The sequence below is a fragment of the Salmo trutta genome, chromosome 27 (genome assembly GCF_901001165.1).
Source record: "Salmo trutta chromosome 27, fSalTru1.1, whole genome shotgun sequence".
NCBI classification, from domain to species: Eukaryota; Metazoa; Chordata; class Actinopteri; order Salmoniformes; family Salmonidae; genus Salmo; species Salmo trutta.
The window spans coordinates 28,602,362-28,624,430 of NC_042983.1; the positions used below are offsets into that span (position 1 = coordinate 28,602,362).

At 43.3% G+C, this 22,069-nt stretch overlaps 1 protein-coding gene across 1 annotated transcript in view; it reads right to left on the bottom strand.

Moving 5' to 3' along the window:
- LOC115164811 (transient receptor potential cation channel, subfamily M, member 6) overlaps positions 1–22,069 on the bottom strand; it is a 54,764-nt gene that overhangs the window by 18,150 nt on the left and 14,545 nt on the right. Inside the window, exons 10-21 of the mRNA XM_029717625.1 lie at positions 19,020–19,143; positions 18,776–18,848; positions 18,466–18,566; positions 16,342–16,476; positions 15,775–15,828; positions 15,524–15,664; positions 14,984–15,118; positions 14,493–14,764; positions 10,645–10,873; positions 9,030–9,179; positions 8,623–8,778; positions 8,306–8,434 (exon numbers count right to left, since the gene is read on the bottom strand). Coding sequence (XP_029573485.1) covers positions 8,306–8,434; positions 8,623–8,778; positions 9,030–9,179; positions 10,645–10,873; positions 14,493–14,764; positions 14,984–15,118; positions 15,524–15,664; positions 15,775–15,828; positions 16,342–16,476; positions 18,466–18,566; positions 18,776–18,848; positions 19,020–19,143 — 1,699 coding nt within the window. The remainder of the gene's footprint in view (positions 1–8,305; positions 8,435–8,622; positions 8,779–9,029; positions 9,180–10,644; positions 10,874–14,492; positions 14,765–14,983; positions 15,119–15,523; positions 15,665–15,774; positions 15,829–16,341; positions 16,477–18,465; positions 18,567–18,775; positions 18,849–19,019; positions 19,144–22,069) is intronic.

A 22,069-nucleotide genomic window follows, 5' to 3' on the forward strand; every position in this document is an offset into this window, starting at 1 on the left:
CCACATGACCTTATATGCATCCTCCACATGTGCCATTTATCAAGCTCATTGTTTACAATAGGAAAATAAGTTATAAGTTTCCTCACTTCTCTGGGTTTTATTTTTGAAAGCCCTGATTGCTAAGGTCATTTTATGATGTCAGCCATGAAAATCCGTTCCGCCATTTTTTGGCATAATGACTCACTACCCAAACCAGACACAACTGGTTTCTAGCAGCAAAGAGAAATGATGTGACCTCCTACTGCTATCTAGTGGATGTTGTATTCAGACTGTGGGTACCAGAGGTGGGACCAAGTCACAATTATTTGAGTCACAAGTAATTCTCAAGTCACAAGGTCCAAGTTTCAAGTTGAGTCCCAAGTAGAATGGGTCAAGTCTCGAGTCAAGTTCAAGTCCTGCATTCTAAGGGACAGATCAACATTTACTGGTCTGGGGTGGGGGGCTGGTCCAACGCAAGGTGTCAGAAAAGAAAATGCACCTACCTCCCCAACTTTAAAAATACTTTCACATGACCCTCCCATTGCACTGTAAAATAAATTGAACACCGTCCCTCTCATAGAATTCACTCAAAAGAATGTTTAAGACCACAAATAACAATAACTGTTGGGACCGTGTGTTTACAAATGTGGATATCAACCTTGCCACTTCTTTTGTGGCACGATGCCACTCAGGGCTACAGGCCAGAAGGTTGAGGGTTCACCGACCACCACAGACGAGCTCACTCTCCATGCCTGTTATATTACTTCATGATCAGAGGTGGTTGCAGACAATGATCAGCTAGTGGAATCCGATTTCAACATTTTGATTCCATATTTATAATTTTATAAAATATATGGGATTGATTTGCACTTTTCGCACCAAAGTACGTTCATCTCTAGGAGACAGAATGCGTCTCCTTCCTGAGCGGTATGACGGCAGCGTGGTCCCATGGTGTTTATACTTGCGTACTATTGTTTGTACAGATGAACGTGGTACCTTCAGGCATTTGGAAATTGCTCCCAAGGATTAACCAGACCTGTGGAGGTCTACAATTATTTTTCTGAGGTCTTGGCTGATTCCTTTTGATTTTCCCATGATGTCAAGCAAAGAGGCACTGAGTTTGAAGGTAGGCCTTGAAATACATCCACAGGTACACCTCCAATTGACTCAACTGATGTCAATTAGCCAATCAGAAGCTTCTAAAGCCATGACATCATTTTCTGGAATTTTCCAAGCTGTTTAAAGGCACAGTCAACTTAGTGTGTGTAAACTTCTGACACATTGGAATTGTGATACAGTGAATTATAAGTGAAATAATCTGTCTGTAAACAATTGTTGGCAAAATGACTTGTGTCATGCACAAAGTAGATGTCCTAACCGACTTGCCAAAACTATAGTTTGTTAACAAGAAATTTGTGGAGTGGTTGAAAAATCAGTTTTAATGACTCCAACCTAAGTGTATGGAAACTTCCGACTTCAACTGTATATATATATATATATATAAAGGAAGAGAAGCTTAGGCCTATCCCCAGAAAGATAGAGATATGCTGGCGGCATGCTATGACAACAACATGCATTTCTTTGTCAGATGGTTACTGCGTCTGCTATACAGATATAGACTTACGGAAGGAGGTTAATTCTCAATCAGAATATTTTGTATAAAGATAAGCATTATATTGTTCGATTGTAGGAATAACTCTGATAGGCCTGAAACCTTCTTTCTCACCTCAAATTCAACTGTCTGAGTCAGTTGGAGCGCTGGTGCGCACTGCCTTCATAGGCTTGCAGTAGCTAAAGCATAATAATAGCCACACCACACCAAACCTTCACAAAAAGTAAGTCAAGCCATTGTTTATTGGGAATATAGGAACAGGCTATATATATATATATATATATATATATAAAACGCAAATCAATTTATAACATTTTTGACATTTTGTTTTTCTGGATTTTTGTTTTTGTTACTCTGTCTCTCACTGTTCAAATAAACTTACCATTAGAATTATAGACTGATAATTTCCTTGTCAGTGGGCAAATGTGCAAAATCAGCAGGGGATCAAATACTTTTTTCCCTCACTGTATATATACACACACACACAGTACCAGTCAAAAGTTTGGACACACCTACTCATTCCAGGGTTATTCTTTATTTTTACTACTTTCTTAATGACCAGCAAAGCACCCCCACACCATCACACCTCCTCCTCCATGCATCACGGTAGGAACATGCGGAGATCATCTGTTCAACTCAGCGTCTCACAAAGAAACGGCGGTTGGAACCAAAAATCTCAAATTTGGACTCATCAGACCAAACGACAGATTTCCACCGGTCTAATGTCCATTGCTCGTGTTTCTTGGCGCAAGCAAGTCACTTCTTCTTATTGGTGTCCTTTAGTAGTGGTTTCTTTGCAGCAATTCAACCATGAATGCCTGATTCACGCAGTCTCCTCTGAACAGTTGATGTTGAGATGTCTGTTACTTGAACTCTGTGAAGCATTTATTGGGCCTGCTATCTGAGGTGCAGTTAACTCTAATGAACTTATCCTCTGCAGCAGAGGTAACTCTGGGTCTTCATTTCCTGTGGCGGTCCTCATGAGGGCTAGTTTCATCATAGTGCTTAATGGCTTTTGTGACTGCACATTTGTGTGACTGAAACTTTCAAATTTCTTGACATTTTCCCGGATTGACTGACCTTCATGTCTTAAAGTAATGATGCACTGTCATTTATTTTTTCTTATTTGAGCTGTTCTTGACATAATATGGACTTGGTCTTTTACTAAATAGGGCTCTCTTCTGCATACCACCCCTACCTTGTCACAACACAACTGATTGGCTCAAACGCATTAAGAATGAAAGAAATTCCACAAATGTACTTTTAACAAGGCACACCTGTTAATTGAAATGCATTGCAGATGACTATCCTCCTGAAGCTGGTTGAGAGAATGCCAAGAGTGTGCAAAGCTGCCATCATGGGTAGAAGAATTTGTTTAACACTTTTTTGGTTACTACACGATTCCATATGTGTTATTTCATCATTTTGATGTCTTCACTATTATTCTACAATGTAGAAAACAGTAAAAATAAAGAAATACCCTTGAATGAGTAGGTGTGTCCAAACTTTTGACTGGTACTGTATATACACACAGTGGCAAGAAAAAGTATGTGAACCCTTTGGAATTTTCCTGGATTTCTGCATAAATTGGTCATCAAATTTGATCTGATCTTTATCTAAGTCACAACAATAGACAAACATAGTGTGCTTAAACTAATAACAACACACAAATTATTGTATTTTTATTGTCTATATTGAAAACATCATTTAAAAATTCACAGTGTAGATTGGGAAAAGTATGTGAACCCCTAGGCTAATGACTTCTCCAAAAGCTAATTGGAGTCAGGAGTCAACTAACCTGGAGTCCAATCAATGAGACGAGATTGGAGATGTTGGTAAGAGCTGCCTTGCCCTTTAAAAAACACTCACAAAATTTGAGATTGCCATTCACAAGAAGCATTGCCTGATGTGAACCATGCCTCAAACAAAAGAGATCTCAGAAGAGATCAGATTAAGAATTGTTGACTTGCATAAAGCTGGAAAGTGTTACAAAAGTATTTCTAAAAGTCTTTATGTTCATCAGTCCACGGTAAGACAAATTGTCTATAAATGGAGAAAGTTCAGCACTGTTGCCACTCTCCCTAGGCGTGGCCATCCTGCAAAGATGACTGCAAGAGCACAGCGCAGAATGCTCAATGAGGTTAAGAATAATCCTAGAGTGTCAGCTAAAGGCATACAGAAATCTCTGGAACATGCTAATATCTATGTTTATGATACGTAAAACACTTAACAAGAATGGTGTTCATGGGAGGACACCACGGAAGAAGCCACTGCTGTCCAAAAAAAACATTAGTGCATGTCTGAAGTTTACAAACGGGCACCTGGATGTTCCACAGCGCTACTGGCAAAATATTCTGTGTACAGATGAAACTACAATTGAGTTGTTTGGAAGGAACACACAACAATATGTGTGGAGAAAAAAAGGCACAGCACACCAACATCAAAACCTCATCCCAGCTGTAAAGTATGGTGGAGGGAGCATCATGGTTTGGGGCTGCTTTGCTGCCTCAGGGCCTGGACAGTTTTCTATCATCGACGTAAAAATGAATTCCAAAGTTTATCAAGACATTTTGCAGGAGAATGTTAGGCTATTTGTCCTCCAATTGAAGCTCAACAGATGTGTGATGCAACAGGACAATGACCCAAAACACAGAAGTAAATCAAAAACAGAATGGCATCAACAGAAGAAAATACACCTTCTGTAGCGGCCCAGTCAGAGTCCTGACCTCAACCCGATTGAGATGCTGTGGCATGACCACAAGAGAACAGTTCACACCAGACATCCCAAGAATATATGCTTAACTGAAAGTTTTGTAAAGAGGAATGGTCCAAAATTCCTCCTGACCGTTGTGCAGGTCTGATCCGCAACTACAGAAAACTTTTTGTTGAGGCTATTGCTGTCAAAGGAGGGTCAAACAGTTATTAAATCCAAGGGTTCACATACTTTTTCCACCCTGCACTGTGAATGTTTACACAGTGTGTTCAATAAAGACATGAAAACATATTGTCCGTGTGTTATTAGTTGAAGCAGACTGTTTTTGTCTATTGTTGTGACCTAGATGAAGATCAGATCAAATTTGATGACCAATTTCTGCAGAAATCCAGGTTTTTCCAAAGGGTTCACATACATTATATATACAGTGGCAAGAAAAAGTACGTCCAAAAATGGATGTAGCAACTACAGACGGCCCCTTTAAGTCTATCAAAAGTGTGCAAGTTTGAGCATTGAGCAAGAAAAGCCCCACTTTTATTCCATAGGCTGGGATCCGCACTGTGCAGCTGTTGCAAGAGCGCATTTTTCACTGGATGTCCAGTGGTTCAAAAACAATGATTGATAGGCAGCTTAAACTTCTTGAATTCAACCATTGTTGGGTTCAAATACACATTTAAATTTGTGAACAGCCATCCACAACAGCCACAATCCATAAGGCGCAAATAGCTAAATGAGAGAGCAGCAGTGTGATTCACATCAATGCGCTATGTAGCTATCAATAATAAGTGATATCCGTATCGCCGTAGACTACACAACTGCTGTCCTCCTTACCTCAAAGCGTTTATTCAAGTTGGATAATCTTTGAATGCCGACTGCAGTCGCATCATTGGAACACATAGCTTGGACTGTAGCCTAGAAAAGCCTATTCCTGCTCTTTTCCTGCGATCCATTAAACGCATTTGGTGTCATCATAGTGGTCTCTGACTTGTGGTCGGTCTCGCTCAGGTAGAACAAATTTAAACTTGCACCTTTTTTCAATGCTTATTTGAATGTCATTGAGAAAACAGAGAAGTGTCAAAGATCTAGTTTTTCAAAAGTATCTGTAAGCTGATTACAATATTTTTGCTGGTAACGTAATGGATTACAGTTACAGTTTTTTGTAATCCTTTAAAAACTGTATGATTTTAAAAAATATAAAAAATATCACACTTGTGAGTCGTGACCGCCCAAAACCTTCTAATGCGCTGGCTCACCTGACCTGTGTTGATTGACCGTTTGCTTGTCCAATCAGAGGGCAGAGTGTGCGTTTCACTAGCCAATCTGCTAGAGTGATGCTGGCATGCTGCGGCTACAGTTTCTGGCTGAGTGGAAATTAATGAGTGCCAAAACATTACAAAAGCTGGACAGATCATTTCAAGTCATCAGTCTCAAGTCAAAGTCGAGTCCCGAGTCTTGAGGCTCCAAGTCAAGTCTTAAGTCATTTTATTTTATATCAAGTCGAGTCTCAAGTCATCTAATTTGTGACTCGAATCTACACCTCTGATGGGTACGAGGTTGAGCAGTGATAAAAGAGGGGGAGAACATATGAGAGAGAATGAGACGCAGACAGCGTGGGATGGTGTGAGAGAGAGGGGAAATAGAAAGAGAGGAAAAGAAAGAGAGAGATGTAAGAGAGAGAGAGACCCTATCAGGTCTAACATATAAACTGTGTCAGACCTTTGAGTCTAACGTGCCAGAGATAAGACAGCCTCAGTGTGTCAGGGCAGGTTTAGTCTTCAACTTATTATATACACTGTTACGGAACCAATATCTAGCCCGCTAATATTGACACTCTCACTTAGTTTAGGGGTCTAGTTAACTGGTCTGGAACCTGATTTTAGGAGAAAGCAACCCTACCTTAGGTCCAGGGCCAGCTCAGACTTGACTCCCCCTGGGTCGGCTATTCCGAGAAGACTATTGTTCACTCAAAATGGTGACAGAAATACATACATACATACATACATACATACATACATACATACATACATACATACATACATACATACATACATACATACATACATACATACATACATACATAGAGTGAGGGAAAAAAGTATTTGATCCCCTGCTGATTTTGTACGTTTGCCCACTGACAAATAAATGATCAGTCTATAATTTTAATGGTAGGTTTATTTCAACAGTAAGAGACAGAATAACAACAACAAAATCCAGAAAAACGCATGTCAAAAATGTTATAAATTGATTTGCATTTTAATGAGGGAAATAAGTATTTCACCCCCTTTCAATCAGAAAGATGTTTGGCTCCCAGGTGTCTTTTATACAGGTAACGAGCTGAGATTAGGAGCACACTCTTAAAGGGAGTGCTCCTAATCTCAGCTTGTTACCTGTATAAAAGACACCTGTCCACAGAAGCAATCAATCAATCAGATTCCAAACTCTCCACCATGGCCAAGACCAAAGAGCTCTCCAAGGATGTCATGGACAAGATTATAGACCTACACAAGGCTGGAATGGGTTACAAGACCAACGCCAAGCAGCTTGGTGAGAAGGTGACAACAGTTGGTGCGATTATTCGCAAATGGAAGAAACACAAAAGAATTGTCAATGTCCCTCGGCCTGGGGCTCCATGCAAGATCTCACCTCGTGGAGTTGCAATGATCATGAGAACGGTGAGGAATCAGCCCAGAACTACACAGGAGGATCTTGTCAATGATCTCAAGGCAGCTGGGACCATAGTCACCAAGAAAACAATTGGTAACACACTACGCCGTGAAGGACTGAAATCCTGCAGCGCCCGCGAGGTCCCCCTGCTCAAGAAAGCACATATACATGCCCGTCTGAAGTATGCCAATGAACATCTGAATGATTCAGAGGACAACTGGGTGAAAGTGTTGTGGTCAGATGAGACCAAAATGGAGCTCTTTGGCATCAACTCAACTCGCCGTGTTTGGAGGAGGAGGAATGCTGCCTATGACCCCAAGAACACCATCCCCACCGTCAAACATGGAGGTGGAAACATTATGCTTTGGGGGTGTTTTTCTGCTAAGGGGACAGGACAACTTCACCGCATCAAAGGAACGATTAACGGGGCCATGTACCGTCAAGTCTTGGGTGAGAACCTCCTTCCCTCAGCCAGGGCATTAAAAATGGGTCGTGGATTCCAGCATGACAATGACCCAAAACACACGGCCAAGGCAACAAAGGAGTGGCTCAAGAAGAAGCACATTAAGGTCCTAGAGTGGCCTAGCCAGTCTCCAGACCTTAATCCCATAGAAAATCTGTGGGGGGAGCTGAAGGTTCGAGTTGGCAAATGTCAGCCTCGAAACCTTAATGACTTGGAGAAGATCTGCAGTGCGACAAAATCCCTCCTGAGATGTGTGCAAACCTGGTGGCCAACTACAAGAAATGTCTGACCTCTGTGATTGCCAACAAGGGTTTTGCCACCAAGTACAAAGTCATGTTTTGCAGATGGGTCAAATACTTATTTCCCTCATTAAAATGCAAATCAATTTATAACATTTTTGACATGGTTTTTCTGGATTTTTTGGTTGTTATTCTGTCTCTCACTGTTCAAATAAACCTACCATTAAAATTATAGACTCATCATTTCTTTGTCAGTGGGCAAACATACAAAATCAGCAGGGGATCAAAAACCTTTTTCCCTCACTGTACATACACACATTATATATATATATATATATATATATATATATATATATATATATATATACACACACACATTTTTAAAAAAAGGACATGTCCAAAATGAAGGACTCAACCCAAAACCAAAAGCCACATGGCCACCAGCTCTGCAAGCTTGCACACTAATCATCTCTCGATTCTTCCACCCGTGGGGTTAATAAGGCTTGGCATAACACCTGCCCCTGACCCGGTTGGTGCTGCCACCTGGGAATGGAGTGTGGGATTGTATCCTGGTAGTGTGTTGCCTAACTGTGTGCTAACAATTAAACTACCCTCCATATCATAACAACACTCACCTCTCTTGTTTTCTCCACAGCAGTGGATATAATATAGGCAATGACCAGCCACTCCTGAGTGCTGGGCCGGTCCTCCATCTTTACCAGAACAGTGTAGGAGAACAGCATGAGAAAGGCCAAGTAGGACATCTAGAGCACACACAGTGCAACAGCATCAGACACATGGACCAGAGTGAGAACAATGAAGAAGGGATCAAGTCTAATCCCAGTCAATCGTTTCAGACTGAGGAATATTTTCAACAAAGAAGGTCCCTCTTTATATAATATGCATGCCCTGAGGCTTAGAAGAGAATTATGAGTGCATGCTGCTAGCTCACCGTGTGGAACCAGAACTTGACGACAGGAGCGGTGTAGAAATCGTACAGCCTCCTGGTCCAGAAGTAACACTGGGTGATAACAGGTGTGATTGTGTCAGCTTCGGGGACTGGGCAATTCTCCCACCACGCTGATCCCTTCTCCGCATCCTGGCCATCCTTCAGTGAGCCAAAACATCAGGGTCATGTTCATTAGAGCACCCAACAGAAAACGCTTTGCAACGGAAATCAATAATGAGCAAAGTCCCTCACTGTTTCAGTCCATTTTCTACAATTTGGTTCCTAATAAATACGACCCTGGTATCAACATTAGCATCAAACTGAGATTAGAACGCCATGACAGACAGGAACTGGAAGGACTGACATTCAGGGAGACTGGTGTATGGTGTACATTTTGGAACCTTAACTACCGTATGCCCCCCCTCCTGGGCTGCCTCTGGTCTTCCCGTGTCCCAACCAAACTGCAAAGCCTCCTGGGACTGGGGCACATGGGACATCTCTGCCTGGCTCTTAAACTCCAATAGCAGGATGGCAGGGGGCATGAGGATGCTCAGGATAATCTAACACACACCCAGGGAATAAGATTCAGACACATAAACACAAGTCTAATCTGAGGGGTAACTGCTGGAACAGCATAACATCGACTGACATTAATAGACTAAAAATACACTTCAACTACTGGTTATTTATGCTGTCAATCAATCTTAGCATGGAAAAAACACTCAGGTGCACTGGCTCTGCTTTTCAGAATCTTTAAACACTCAAACTGGTGGGACTTCGGCCCGATATAGCCCATGATTTAATGCGATCCGCGGTTGTCTTAGTAAGTCGTCTTATTAAGTTGTCTTAGAAGTAAGTTGTCTTAGAAGTAAGTCGCCTTAGTAAGTTGCCTTAGTAAGTCGCCTTAATTAAGTCGCCTTAGTAAGACGCCTTAGTAAGTCGTCTTAGTAAGTCGTCTTGGTAAGTTGTCTTGGTAACTTGTCCTAGAAGAAAGTTGTCTTAGAAGTTGTCTTAGTAAGTCGCCTTAGTAAGTCGCCTCAGTAAGTTGTCTTAGTAAGTTGCCTCAGTAAGTTGTCTTAGTAAGTTGCCTCAGTAAGTTGTCTTAGTAAATCGCCTCAGTAAGTTGTCTTAGTAAGTCGTCTTAGTAAGTCGTCTTGGTAAGTTGTCTTGGTAACTTGTCTTAGAAGAAAGTTGTCTTAGTAAGTCGCCTTAGCATGTTGTCTTGGTAAGTTGTCTTAGAAGTAAGTTGTCTTAGTAAGTTGTCTTAGTAAGTTGTCTTAGTAAGTTGTCTTGGTAAGTTGTCTTAGAAGTAAGTTGTCTTAGAAGTAAGTTGTCTTAGTAAGTTGTCTTAGAAGTTGCCTTAGTAAGTCGCCTCAGTAAGTTGTCTTAGTAAGTCGCCTCAGTAAGTTGTCTTAGTAAGCCGCCTTAGTAAGTTTTCTTAGTAAGTCGCCTCAGTAAGTCGTCTTAGTAAGTCGTCTTAGTAAGTCGTCTTGGTAAGTTGTCTTGGTAACTTGTCCTAGAAGAAAGTTGTCTTAGAAGTTGTCTTAGTAAGTCGCCTTAGTAAGTCGTCTTAGTAAGTCGTCTTAGTAAGTCGTCTTGGCAAGTTGTCTTGGTAACTTGTCTTAGAAGAAAGTTGTCTTAGTAAGTCGCCTTAGCATGTTGTCTTGGTAAGTTGTCTTAGAAGTAAGTTGTCTTAGTAAGTTGTCTTAGTAAGTTGTCTTAGAAGTAAGTTGTCTTAGAATGTTGTCTTGGTAAGTTGTCTTAGAAGTAAGTTGTCTTAGAAGTAAGTTGTCTTAGTATGTCGCCTTAGTATGTCGCCTTAGTAAGTCGCCTCAGTAAGTTGTCTTAGTAAGTCGCCTTAGTAAGTCGTCTTAGTAAGTCGTCTTAGAAGTAAGTCGCCTTAGAAGTAAGTTGTCTTAGTAAGTGCGGCACACAGATTTCGACGGAAAGGCAATACAGAGTTGCCCCCCGGATCTCTGTGAAGACAATTTTCCCCCTGAGGAAAAAGGACTTTGAGAGCCTGACCTTGAACCAGGAGTTCTTCCTCATGTTGAGGCGGCCGGTCCACAGGTCGGTGAGCAGCATCTGGGTGCAGGAGTGGGAGACGAAGGGGCGGAGCCGGGAGGACACAGCCATCTGCAAGCAGGTGAAGTGGCTCCAGGCCTCCATCTCCGAAGTCAGCAGTTTCATGGCCATGCGCTCGTTCTGTCTGAAGGCACGGTCCAGCACGTCCACCGCCAGCTGACCAAAGTCCCTATAGCCATCCATGCCACAACACACAAACATTGAGAAACACTGACCGGAAAACATACGCTCAAAAACATAGTAATATACATACACAACCACAAAAGTTCACTCTGCTGAAACAACATACACAAAATCTCAGAGGCACACAGAGTTTGGGACTATAAGGTTCTATCTGCCTAAAAAAATATATATATATACAGTGGGGGAAAAAAGTATTTGATCCCCTGCTGATTTTGTACGTTTGCCCACTTACAAAGAAATGATCAGTCTATAATTTTAATAGTAGGTTTATTTGAACAATGAGAGACAGAATAACAACAAAAAAATCCAGAAAAACGCATGTCAAAAATGTTATAAAATGATTTGCATTTTAATGAGGGAAATAAGTATTTGACCCCTCTGCAAAACATGACTTAGTACTTGGTGGCAAAACCCTTGTTGGCAATCACAGAAGTCAGACGTTTCTTGTAGTTGGCCACCAGGTTTGCACACATCTCAGGAGGGATTTTGTCCCACTCCTCTTTGCAGATCTTCTCCAAGTCATTAAGGTTTCGAGACTGACGTTTGGCAACTCGAACCTTCAGCTCCCTCCACAGATTTTCTATGGGATTAAGATCTGGAGACTGGCTAGGCCACCCCAGGACCTTAATGTGCTTCTTCTTGAGCCACTCCTTTGTTGCCTTGGCTGTGTGTTTTGGGTCATTGTCATGCTGGAATACCCATCCACGACCCATTTTCAATGCCCTGGCTGAGGGAAGGCGGTTCTCACCCAAGATTTGACGGTACATGGCCACGTCCATCGTCCCTTTGATGCGGTGAAGTTGTCCTGTCCCCTTAGCAGAAAAACACCCCCAAAGCATATTGTTTCCACCTCCATGTTTGACGGTGGAGATGGTGTTCTTGGTGTCATAGGCAGCATTCCTCCTCCTCCAAACACGGCGAGTTGAGTTGAGGTCAAAGAGCTCCATTTTGGTCTCATCTGACCACAACACTTTCACCGGTTGTACTCTGAGTCATTCAGATGTTCATTGGCAAACTTCAGACGGGCATGTATATGTATTCTTGAGCAGGGGGACCTTGCGGGCACTGCAGGATTTCAGTCCTTCACGGCGTAGTGTGTTACCAATTGTTTTCTTGGGGACTATGGTCCCAGCTGCCTTGAGATCCTTGACAAGATCCTCCCGTGTAGTTCTGGGCTGATTCCTCACCGTTCTCATGATCATTGCAACTCCACGAGGTGAGATCTTGCATGGAGCCAAAGGCCGAGGGATATTGACAGTTCTTTTGTGTTTCTTCCATTTGCGAATAATCGCACCAACTGTTGTCACCTTCTCACCAAGCTGCTTGGCAATGGTCTTGTAGCCCATTCCAGCCTTGTGTAGGTCTACAATCTTGTCCCTGACATCCTTGGAGAGCTCTTTGGTCTTGGCCATGGTGGAGAGTTTGGAATCTGATTGATTGCTTCTGTGGACAGATGTCTTTTTTACAGGTAACAAGCTGCGGTTAGAAGCACTCCCTTTAAGAGTGTGCTCCTAATCTCAGCTCGTTACCTGTATAAAAGACACCTGGGAGCCAGAAATCTTTCTGATTGAGAGGGGGTCAAATACTTATTTCCCTCAATAAAATGGAAATCAATTTATAACATTTTTGACATGCGTTTTTCTGGATTTTGTTGTTGTTATTCTGTCTCTCACTGTTCAAATAAACCTACCATTAAAATGATAGACTGATCCTTTCTTTGTCAGTGGCCAAATGTACAAAATCAGCAGGGGATCAAATACTTTTTCCCCCCACTGTGTACACTGCTCAAAAAAATAAAGGGAATACTTAAACAACACAATGTAACTCCAAGTCAATCACACTTCTGTGAAATCAAACTGTCCACTTAGGAAGCAACACTGATTGACAATAAATGCCACATGCTGTTGTACAAATGAAATAGACAACAGGTGGAAATTATAGGCAATTAGCAAGACACCCCCAATAAAGGAGTGGTTCTGCAGGTGGGGACCACAGACCACTTCTCAGTTCCTATGCTTCCTGGCTGATGTTTTGGTCACTTTTGAATGCTGGCGGTGCTTTCACACTAGTGGTAGGATGAGACGGAGTCTACAACCCACACAAGTGGCTCAGGTAGTGCAGCTCATCCAGGATGGCACATCAATGCGAGCTGTGGCAAGAAGGTTTGCTGTGTCTGTCAGCGTAGTGTCCAGAGCATGGAGGCGCTACCAGGAGACAGGCCAGTACATCAGGAGACGTGGAGGAGGCCGTAGGAGGGCAACAACCCAGCAGTAGGACCGCTACCTCCGCCTTTGTGCAAGGAGGAGCAGGAGGAGCACTGCCAGAGCCTTGCAAAATGACCTCCAGCAGGCCACAAATGTGCATGTGTCTGCTCAAACGGTCAGAAACAGACTCCATGAGGGTGGTATGAGGGCCCGACGTCCACAGGTGGGGGTTGTGCTTACAGCCCAACACCGTGCAGGACATTTGGCATTTGCCAGAGAATACCAAGATTGGCAAATTCGCCACTGGCGCCCTGTGCTCTTCACAGATGAAAGCAGGTTCACACTGAGCACATGTGACAGACGTGACAGAGTCTGGAGACGCCGTGGAGAACGTTCTGCTGCCTGCAACATCCTCCAGCATGACCGGTTTGGCGGTGGGTCAGTCATGGTGTGGGGTGGCATTTCTTTGGGGGGCCGCACAGCCCTCCATGTGCTCGCCAGAGTTAGCCTGACTGCCATTAGGTACCGAGATGAGATCCTCAGACCCCTTGTGAGACCATATGCTGGTGCAGTTGGCCCTGGGTTCCTCCTAATGCAAGACAATGCTAGACCTCATGTGGCTGGAGTGTGTCAGCAGTTCCTGCAAGAGGAAGGGATTGATGCTATAGACTGGCCTGCCCGTTCCCCAGACCTGAATCCAATTGAGCACATTTGGGACATCATGTCTCGCTCCATCCACCAACGCCACGTTGCACCACAGACTGTCCAGGAGTTGGTGGATGCTTTAGTCCAGGTCTGGGAGGAGATCCCTCAGGAGACCATCCGCCACCTCATCAGGAGCATGCCCAGGCGTTGTAGGGAGGTCATACAGGCATGTGGAGGCCACACACACTACTGAGTTTCATTTTGACTTGTTTTAAGGACATTACATCAAAGCTGGATCAGCCTGTAGTGTGGTTTTCCACTTTAGTTTTGAGTGTGACTCCAAATACAGACCTCCATGGGTTGATAAATTGGATTTCCATTGATTCTTTTTGTGTGATTTTGTTGTCAGCACATTCAACTATGTAAAGAAAAAAGTATTTAATAACATTATTTCTTTCATTCAGATCTAGAATGTGCTGTTTAAGTGTTCCCTTTATTTTTTGGAGCAGTATATTTATTGACATAGCCTTGTTCTGTTCAATGTTCTCTACCTATACAGTAGTCTAAATACTCCAATTCATGTTGTTAAGCTCAAAAATATACAAGATTAAAATCCCTGCCACCATTCAAATCAATTAGTCTTCAGAACATTAAAGCCAATTATCTCAGAATCTTTTTGTAGATAGAAGATTATAGTCCCAAGCACTCGACACTACTACTACACAAAACATTTGATGTTTACGAGGAAACACTGACATAGAGTAGGTTTTGAGCTGCTCCGCCGTGGTGTCATCCATGTTGCTCTGCTGAAACTCGTAGGCCATGGCACGGTACAGTTTACACGCCACTGTAGCCCGGGCCATGGCCTCCTCCCCGTGCTGCCACAGGAACAGCGCCATCTGCTGCCGCCTCTGCAGCACGGCCCACACAAACAGGTCATTGAAGTTGTAAACAAACAGTGGAGAGTCGCCCAGCTCGGAGCTCTGCTGCTGGGCCACCTTCAGGTCCCTAAGCGCTATGGATCTTTCCTGTAGAGATAGAGGAGAGAGAAGAGAGGCAGCCAGCCAATTAGAACACTAATGTACAGGGGGTATTTGTAGCCACAAAATATACAGTACTAGCTATCAAAAGCCTGTGTGTTTTTGTCTGTGTTAGTGGAGACATGTGTCTTTAAAAGAGCTCTCATTTGTAAGACATGTTAGTTCTGTCACAGATTTGTTTTGGCTGGTCCCATATCTTTCACAGACCTTGCGTTTATAGGGCTGAGCAGTGCGGAAGAAGGGTGGCCTTGATGGACTGCTGTTAGGGCTTTGGTGCGGGTGGAGGGTGCAGTCTGCCCTCCTCTTTTTGTTAAGGGGTCCTGAACTATCCCGTCCAGTCTCCTGGAAATGATGGTCACTCAAATCAGTGCAGAGTACACAAAGGAGTATTTAATAAGGTAAAATGTCTAAACAAAAACAAGACAACAACAACTCAAAAGACAAAAACTGCTATATTAATGGTGACCGTTTATACAGAAATGCTTGAGGGCCCAAAGGTGGTATCTTGGGTGTATACAGTGTATACAGAAATCTAACATGGGCTGCGTTTCAGGCAACTTTGCAGTCGTTGTCCAGTTAGCATCCAACGTGCCATGTCATTGACTATGTAGTCAGGCTTCATATTGCTATATCATATAATGCGGTCAGCTGGTAGGCCTACAATATGTTAAACACCTATCCAGGCGCTGTGAGATTTGGCAGGCAACTGCAAAATAGTCATCCTGAAACGTGACCATGGTCTCTTACCTTGCAATGGGCATATAGGAGGTTATAGTGGGCCCGGAAGTGTTTCCGTGTGTATGTGCTCCGATAGGCTCCTCCTATCAGATACTCAATTACCTGCCCCACATCTATGAGGGAGACTCTGTATCCTTTAGGTATATGGGTCTACACACAAACACACACATGCACACACACCTGAGTAATTGAAACTCAATATTTCCACATGCAAAATACTGTAGACATACACACACAAAATTGAGTTTCACAATATTCACCTGTTTCACATCTTCCACGAGAAGATGGAGAAAATTGTCTGTTGGTCCCTGCTGCTATAAAAAATAAAATAATGGCATGTCATGTCTTCATTATCCACAATCACAAACCATCAAACGCAAACCAGACTTCAGTGGCTAGTTATCTGGATTACAATACAACATTTGTTCCTATGGAATGAAGTGGTAGACCAGATGAAAAGTTATCCTTTCAACTTTTAGAAAACAAACTTCCACAATTGAATATGATAATATATGGTGTTAAATAATATACAAAGTTATTAATTATTGAATATTGTTTATAACTCGAAAGACCATCCACAGCTGGACTCATGACAAAGAGCTCTGTGATCTACAAAACATGTTCAAACTGTGGGAAAACCAAACAACCAACGAGAGACTTACACTGTATTACTGTGATTGCAATTACAACCACTGCTATGGCAATTGTGGTATATGAGTTAGCTAATGGCCACTGTACTGTCAATAGAAAAACACAGAATTGCTTCTTCTTGTAACTCATAAATACAGAGCTGAAAAGAACAAGAGGGAGAAAGTGATCGTCATTACTGTGTTATAGAGTTCTTCCAGGCGTGACACGGTCAGGAAGCGGTTCATGGTCATACCGTTGTCGATCAGCAGTTTGACAAAGCCGACCCGGTCCATAACCAGAGCATCCAGCATGGCCTGCTCCAACGAGCCTACCTAGACAGACAACCACCACAAGCCCACCATAAAGCTTGACTGCCATACCATCAAATACATTTGAAAAAAGCACAGCAATTTCAGTTTACTCCCCCCCACCAAAAAAAAAAAAAAAAAAAACAAGGACGCTCTACACACTACACAAATGGAGCATAGTTTGCTTAGAGTTCTATGTAGTTCTACGTACTTTTGTGCCGCTGAAGTTTTGGAACCTACCATATACGACGCTTAAACGCCACGTTTGTGTAGTGTGTAGCAGGCTTAAACAGCCTTGCCCTGCCTGCCCCCTGGTCTGTCGTACATTTACATTTGAGTCATTTAGCAGACGATCCAGAGAGACTTACAGTTAATGCATTCACCTGACGGTGGCTAGCAGTGCCAACCACATCTCAAGTTAAATAAAGGTTTGTCACGACGTTGCCCTTTTTGGGTTTTCTATGCACCATCCCCCTACCTCTGTCTCCCACACCCAGGCTGCTGTGGTCAGAATAGGTCGTAAATTCCTATGAGAAGATCCTGCCTCATGGCCTCAGTATAGAGAGAGAGTGAGTTTTCATAGACCAAACAAAGGAATTCTTCTACCTCATAGAACTTGACAACCGAACAATATTCAGGTTCTGGAGAAGGTATAAAAGATCGGTGAAGAATCCAGCTACGAACTGGTCCGTTTGGTACAATTTTGTAAAACTCATGAGAGACAATACTACCATTGTGCTGTTTATGTAATAGCCTCAGTTATGAGACTTACATCTAAATGGTTGTATAAAATGAATGAATAAGGATGGAACTGTTTGTGAAATTGTGTAATGTGATTTTGGACTGTTTAATGAATTAACTCCAATTCCCTTTGGAGTCTTAACTAAGTCCTTGGCACGCCCCCAGGGACACAGACAGGACCTGGCGTCATGAGACAGCCTTTTTCTATGTCCCGAATAAAACCCCCACCTTGGTTTTCTATCACCAGACCGAGCTTTCCTCAATTACGAGATGGCTAAAGGTTGGAGACCAGCATTCCTCTTTCTGAACTCTAACCATACCACGTGGTTAAACTCTTAGACTATCGATACCGACAGAATAAGAACAAGTCTTTGATATTAATTACTAGTCTGCAGCTAGGAATTCGGTACCATTGAACGCGAAGACCGACAACCTCCTAAAACAGCTATTCTATAACGACATGAATGAATGTCACTTTGAACTATCCACTCTAACAATGACAGAGAGAGAGGGCGGACAGACTCTCCAACAGAAACAAACTTTTCAACAGAGATCCCGACGACACACTGAGCGTAAATATATATATTGATTGCAGTTGTTCCCGAATGAGTGAGTGTTCATGTGCAAAGGATTAGCATTTCAATTGTTATAATTATCAACTCTGTAGTGCCTTCTCAGTTGACCCCCTTTTGTCTAACAAGCCGCCATGCCGGTTTAGCCCACTAGGGCACATTCTCCTATCATTTCTTTGTAACCATATCTACTGTTTGTTATGCATTTCTGGGAATTACTTAGTTAGTAAATAAATGATTCTAAGACAATTGATGTATGGATGACTCATAGTGAAGACTGGGTTCGTGCAGATAACCAACAATTTACGACGTTTGGAATGAGACTGACGTGAGGTAAATAAGTCATTAATTCAAAGACTAATTGATCAGATATTAAAATATCTGAAAGTTATATTAGGAAAATTATAATTTTGTAATCTGAATATTTTCCTTGGTGCCCTGACTTCCTAATTAATTACAGTTACATGATTAATCAGGTTAATCGCGTAATAATAATTACAGAGAGTTATTTGATAAATATGTCTTCAGTTTTAATGATGCCAAAGACACGACAGGTTAAATAAAAATAAATAAAAATGTCCTAGTAACATTTTTCTCAATAAAGCCGTCATCAGCAAAGTCCGTGCTAGCAAGAAACTGCATTTTTTTGTGCAAAAAAGGTAAGTACAGCGGTAGGGTGTGAGTTGTTTAGTTTTCTTACCTGCCAGTGCTGGCCATACACCAGGATGTGTTTTTTAGCTATGTCTGCTCGGTCCCAGGCCAGAGCTGTACTGAGCTGCTCCCCAGGAGATGTCTTGGTGCCTGTGAATCATCACAGCATCAGTAGGCCCAATCTTAACCAGACATCAGCCCTGCGTAACTTTTGTAGATCATGCATAGATCTATAGGTCATTTGTGTGAAAACTCTGATTTCAAGTTAGGATTCAGCCCAGAGAACATATAGAACAGACAAGACAGGACTGGGTTCTTCCAGTGACTGACACAGGCATAAAGGCCAGGAGGAGCGGTACCTTTCAATGTGGCCGTCAAAATGGCACAGTCTGCCTCCTGTTGATCCTCAGATTCCGAGTCGAAGATTGTGATCTGTGTTTTATAAAGATAGAAATGGGCGAGGATGGGATGGTTTTCCCAGGTTAAAGCCTAGTCCTGGATTAAAAATCAATCTCAAATGAGAATCTCAATTGAGAGTGCATTTTAGTCAATGACTAGGCTTAATCTGTGCCCGGGAACCCGGTCCACAGTCACGTTACTCACAGACTGTCTGTAGTCCATACACTCCATCAGAAGGTTGTAGAGCTGGCTGGCGTCTGCTCTCTCCAGACCAAACATGCCCCCTATCCTCAGCAGGAAGTCCTCCTGGATGTCTGTGTCCAGCTGCCTGTAAACAGTACCAACACAGTAAACATATACTGGTACACCAGTAAAGTAAGACATAGGCTAACAACCTGGGTCCTTTTGGCTCAACCACATGCTAAGATCTGAGCTCTGGTTAGCAAGCTGCCTCATACACCTGCCTCCACTCTCATTTCTCAATTGGCATGTTTTGACCCCAAAATACGGCCTGTGTTATGCCTCTGGACACCTACAGTATACCGCATACACACTGACGACAGAGATAAATGAGCCCTGAGATTTTCCTCAGCCCATTAATCTGACCAGGGAAAACTTTGAGCCTCCCACTGGGTGAGGGCTCAGCAAACTTGATTTAAAACAGCAACATTTTCTCTACGCCCCAAGACAAAATGTGCAGAATTGCAGGAAATTAACTTTAAAACAAAAAATACACTGCTCAAAAAAATAAAGGGAATACTTAAACAACACAATGTAACTCCAAGTCAATCACACTTCTGTGAAATCAAACTGTCCACTTAGGAAGCAACACTGATTGACAATAAATTTCACATGCTGTTGTGCAAATGGAATAGACAACAGGTGGACATTATAGGCAATTAGCAAGACACCCCCAATAAAGGAGTGGTTCTGCAGGTGGGGACCACAGACCACTTCTCAGTTCCTATGCTTCCTGGCTGATGTTTTGGTCACTTTTGAATGCTGGCGGTGCTTTCACTCAAGTGGTAGCATGAGACGGAGTCTACAACCCACACAAGTGGCTCAGGTAGTGCAGCTCATCCAGGATGGCACATCAATGCGAGCTGTGGCAAGAAGGTTTGCTGTGTCTGTCAGCGTAGTGTCCAGAGCATGGAGGCGCTACCAGGAGACAGGCCAGTACATCAGGAGACGTGGAGGAGGCCGTAGGAGGGCAACAACCCAGCAGCAGGACCCCTACCTCTGCCTTTGTGCAAGGAGGAGCAGGAGGAGCACTGCCAGAGCCTTGCAAAATGACCACCAGCAGGCCACAAATGTGCATGTGTCTGCTCAAACGGTCAGAAACAGACTCCATGAGGGTGGTATGAGGGCCCGACGTCCACAGGTGGGGGTTGTGCTTACAGCCCAACACCGTGCAGGACGTTTGGCATTTGCCAGAGAACACCAAGATTGGCAAATTCGCCACTGGCGCCCTGTGCTCTTCACAGATGAAAGCAGGTTCACACTGAGCACATGTGACAGACGTGACAGAGTCTGGAGACGCCGTGGAGAACGTTCTGCTGCCTGCAACATCCTCCAGCATGACCGGTTTGGCGGTGGGTCAGTCATGGTGTGGGGTGGCATTTCTTTGGGGAAATGCCACCCCACACAGCCCTCCATGTGCTCCCCCGCACAGCCCTCCGGCACAGCCCTCCGGCACAGCCCTCCATGTGCTCGCCAGAGGTAGCCTGACTGCAATTAGGTACCGAGATGAGATCCTCAGACCCCTTGTGAGACCATATGCTGGTGCGGTTGGCCCTGGGTTCCTCCTAATGCAAGACAATGCTAGACCTCATGTGGCTGGAGTGTGTCAGCAGTTCCTGCAAGAGGAAGGCATTGATGCTATGGACTGGCCCGCCCGTTCCCCAGACCTGAATCCAATTGAGCACATCTGGGACATCATGTCTCGCTCCATCCACCAACGCCACGTTGCACCACAGACTGTCCAGGAGTTGGCGGATGCTTTAGTCCAGGTCTGGGAGGAGATCCCTCAGGAGACCATCCGCCACCTCATCAGGAGCATGCCCAGGCGTTGTAGGGAGGTCATACAGGCACGTGGAGGCCACACACACTACTGAGCCTCATTTTGACTTGTTTTAAGGACATTACATCAAAGTTGGATCAGCCTGTAGTGTGGTTTTCCACTTTAATTTTGAGTGTGACTCCAAATCCAGACCTCCATGGGTTGATAAATTGGATTTCCATTGATTATTTTTGTGTGATTTTGTTGTCAGCACATTCAACTATGTAAAGAAAAAAGTATTTAATAAGATTATTTCATTCATTCAGATCTAGGATGTGTTATTTTAGTGTTCCCTTTATTTTTTTGAGCAGTATATATACAGTTGAAGTCGGAAGTTTACATACACCTTAGCCAAATACATTTACAAATTCACCACTTTATTTTAAGAATGTGAAATGTCAGAATAATAGTAGAGAGAATGATTTATTTCAGCTTTTATTTCTTTCATCACATTCCCAGTGGGTTAGAAGTTTACATACACTCAATTAGTATTTGGTAGCATTGCCTTTACATTGTTTAACTTGGGTCTGTCACGTCCTGACCAGTATAAGGGTTATTTGTTATTGTAGTTTGGTCAGGACGTGGCAGAGGGTATTTTGTTTATGTGGTTCGGGGTGGTGATTTATTTAGTACGGTGTTGGTTTAGTTAGTTCCGGGTTTTTGGGGTTATGTTCTATGTTTGTATTTCTATGTGGTCTCTAGTCTTTTGTATTTCTATGCCTAGTTTATTGGGGTTGGACTCTCAATTGGAGGCAGGTGTTTTCTAGTTGCCTCTGAGTCCTATATATCAGCAGCATACCACCCTGCATCCAACTGCTGGCTTGCTTCTGATGCTAAGCAGGATTGGTCCTGGTCAGTCCCTGGATGGGAGACCAGATGCTGCTGGAAGTGGTGTTGGAGGGCCAGTAGGAGGCACTCTTTCCTCTGGTCTAAACAATATCCCAGGGCAGTGATTGGGGACACTGCCCTGTGTAGGGTACCGTCTTTCGGATGGGATGTTAAACGGGTGTCCTAACTCTCTGAGGTCATTAAAGATCCCATTGCACTTATCGTAAGAGTAGGGGTGTTAACCCCGGTGTCCTGGCTAAATTCCCAATCTGGCACTCATACCATCACGGCTGTCTAATCATCCCCAGCTTACAATTGGCTCATTCATCCCCCTCCTCTCCCCTGAAACTATTCCCCAGGTCGTTGC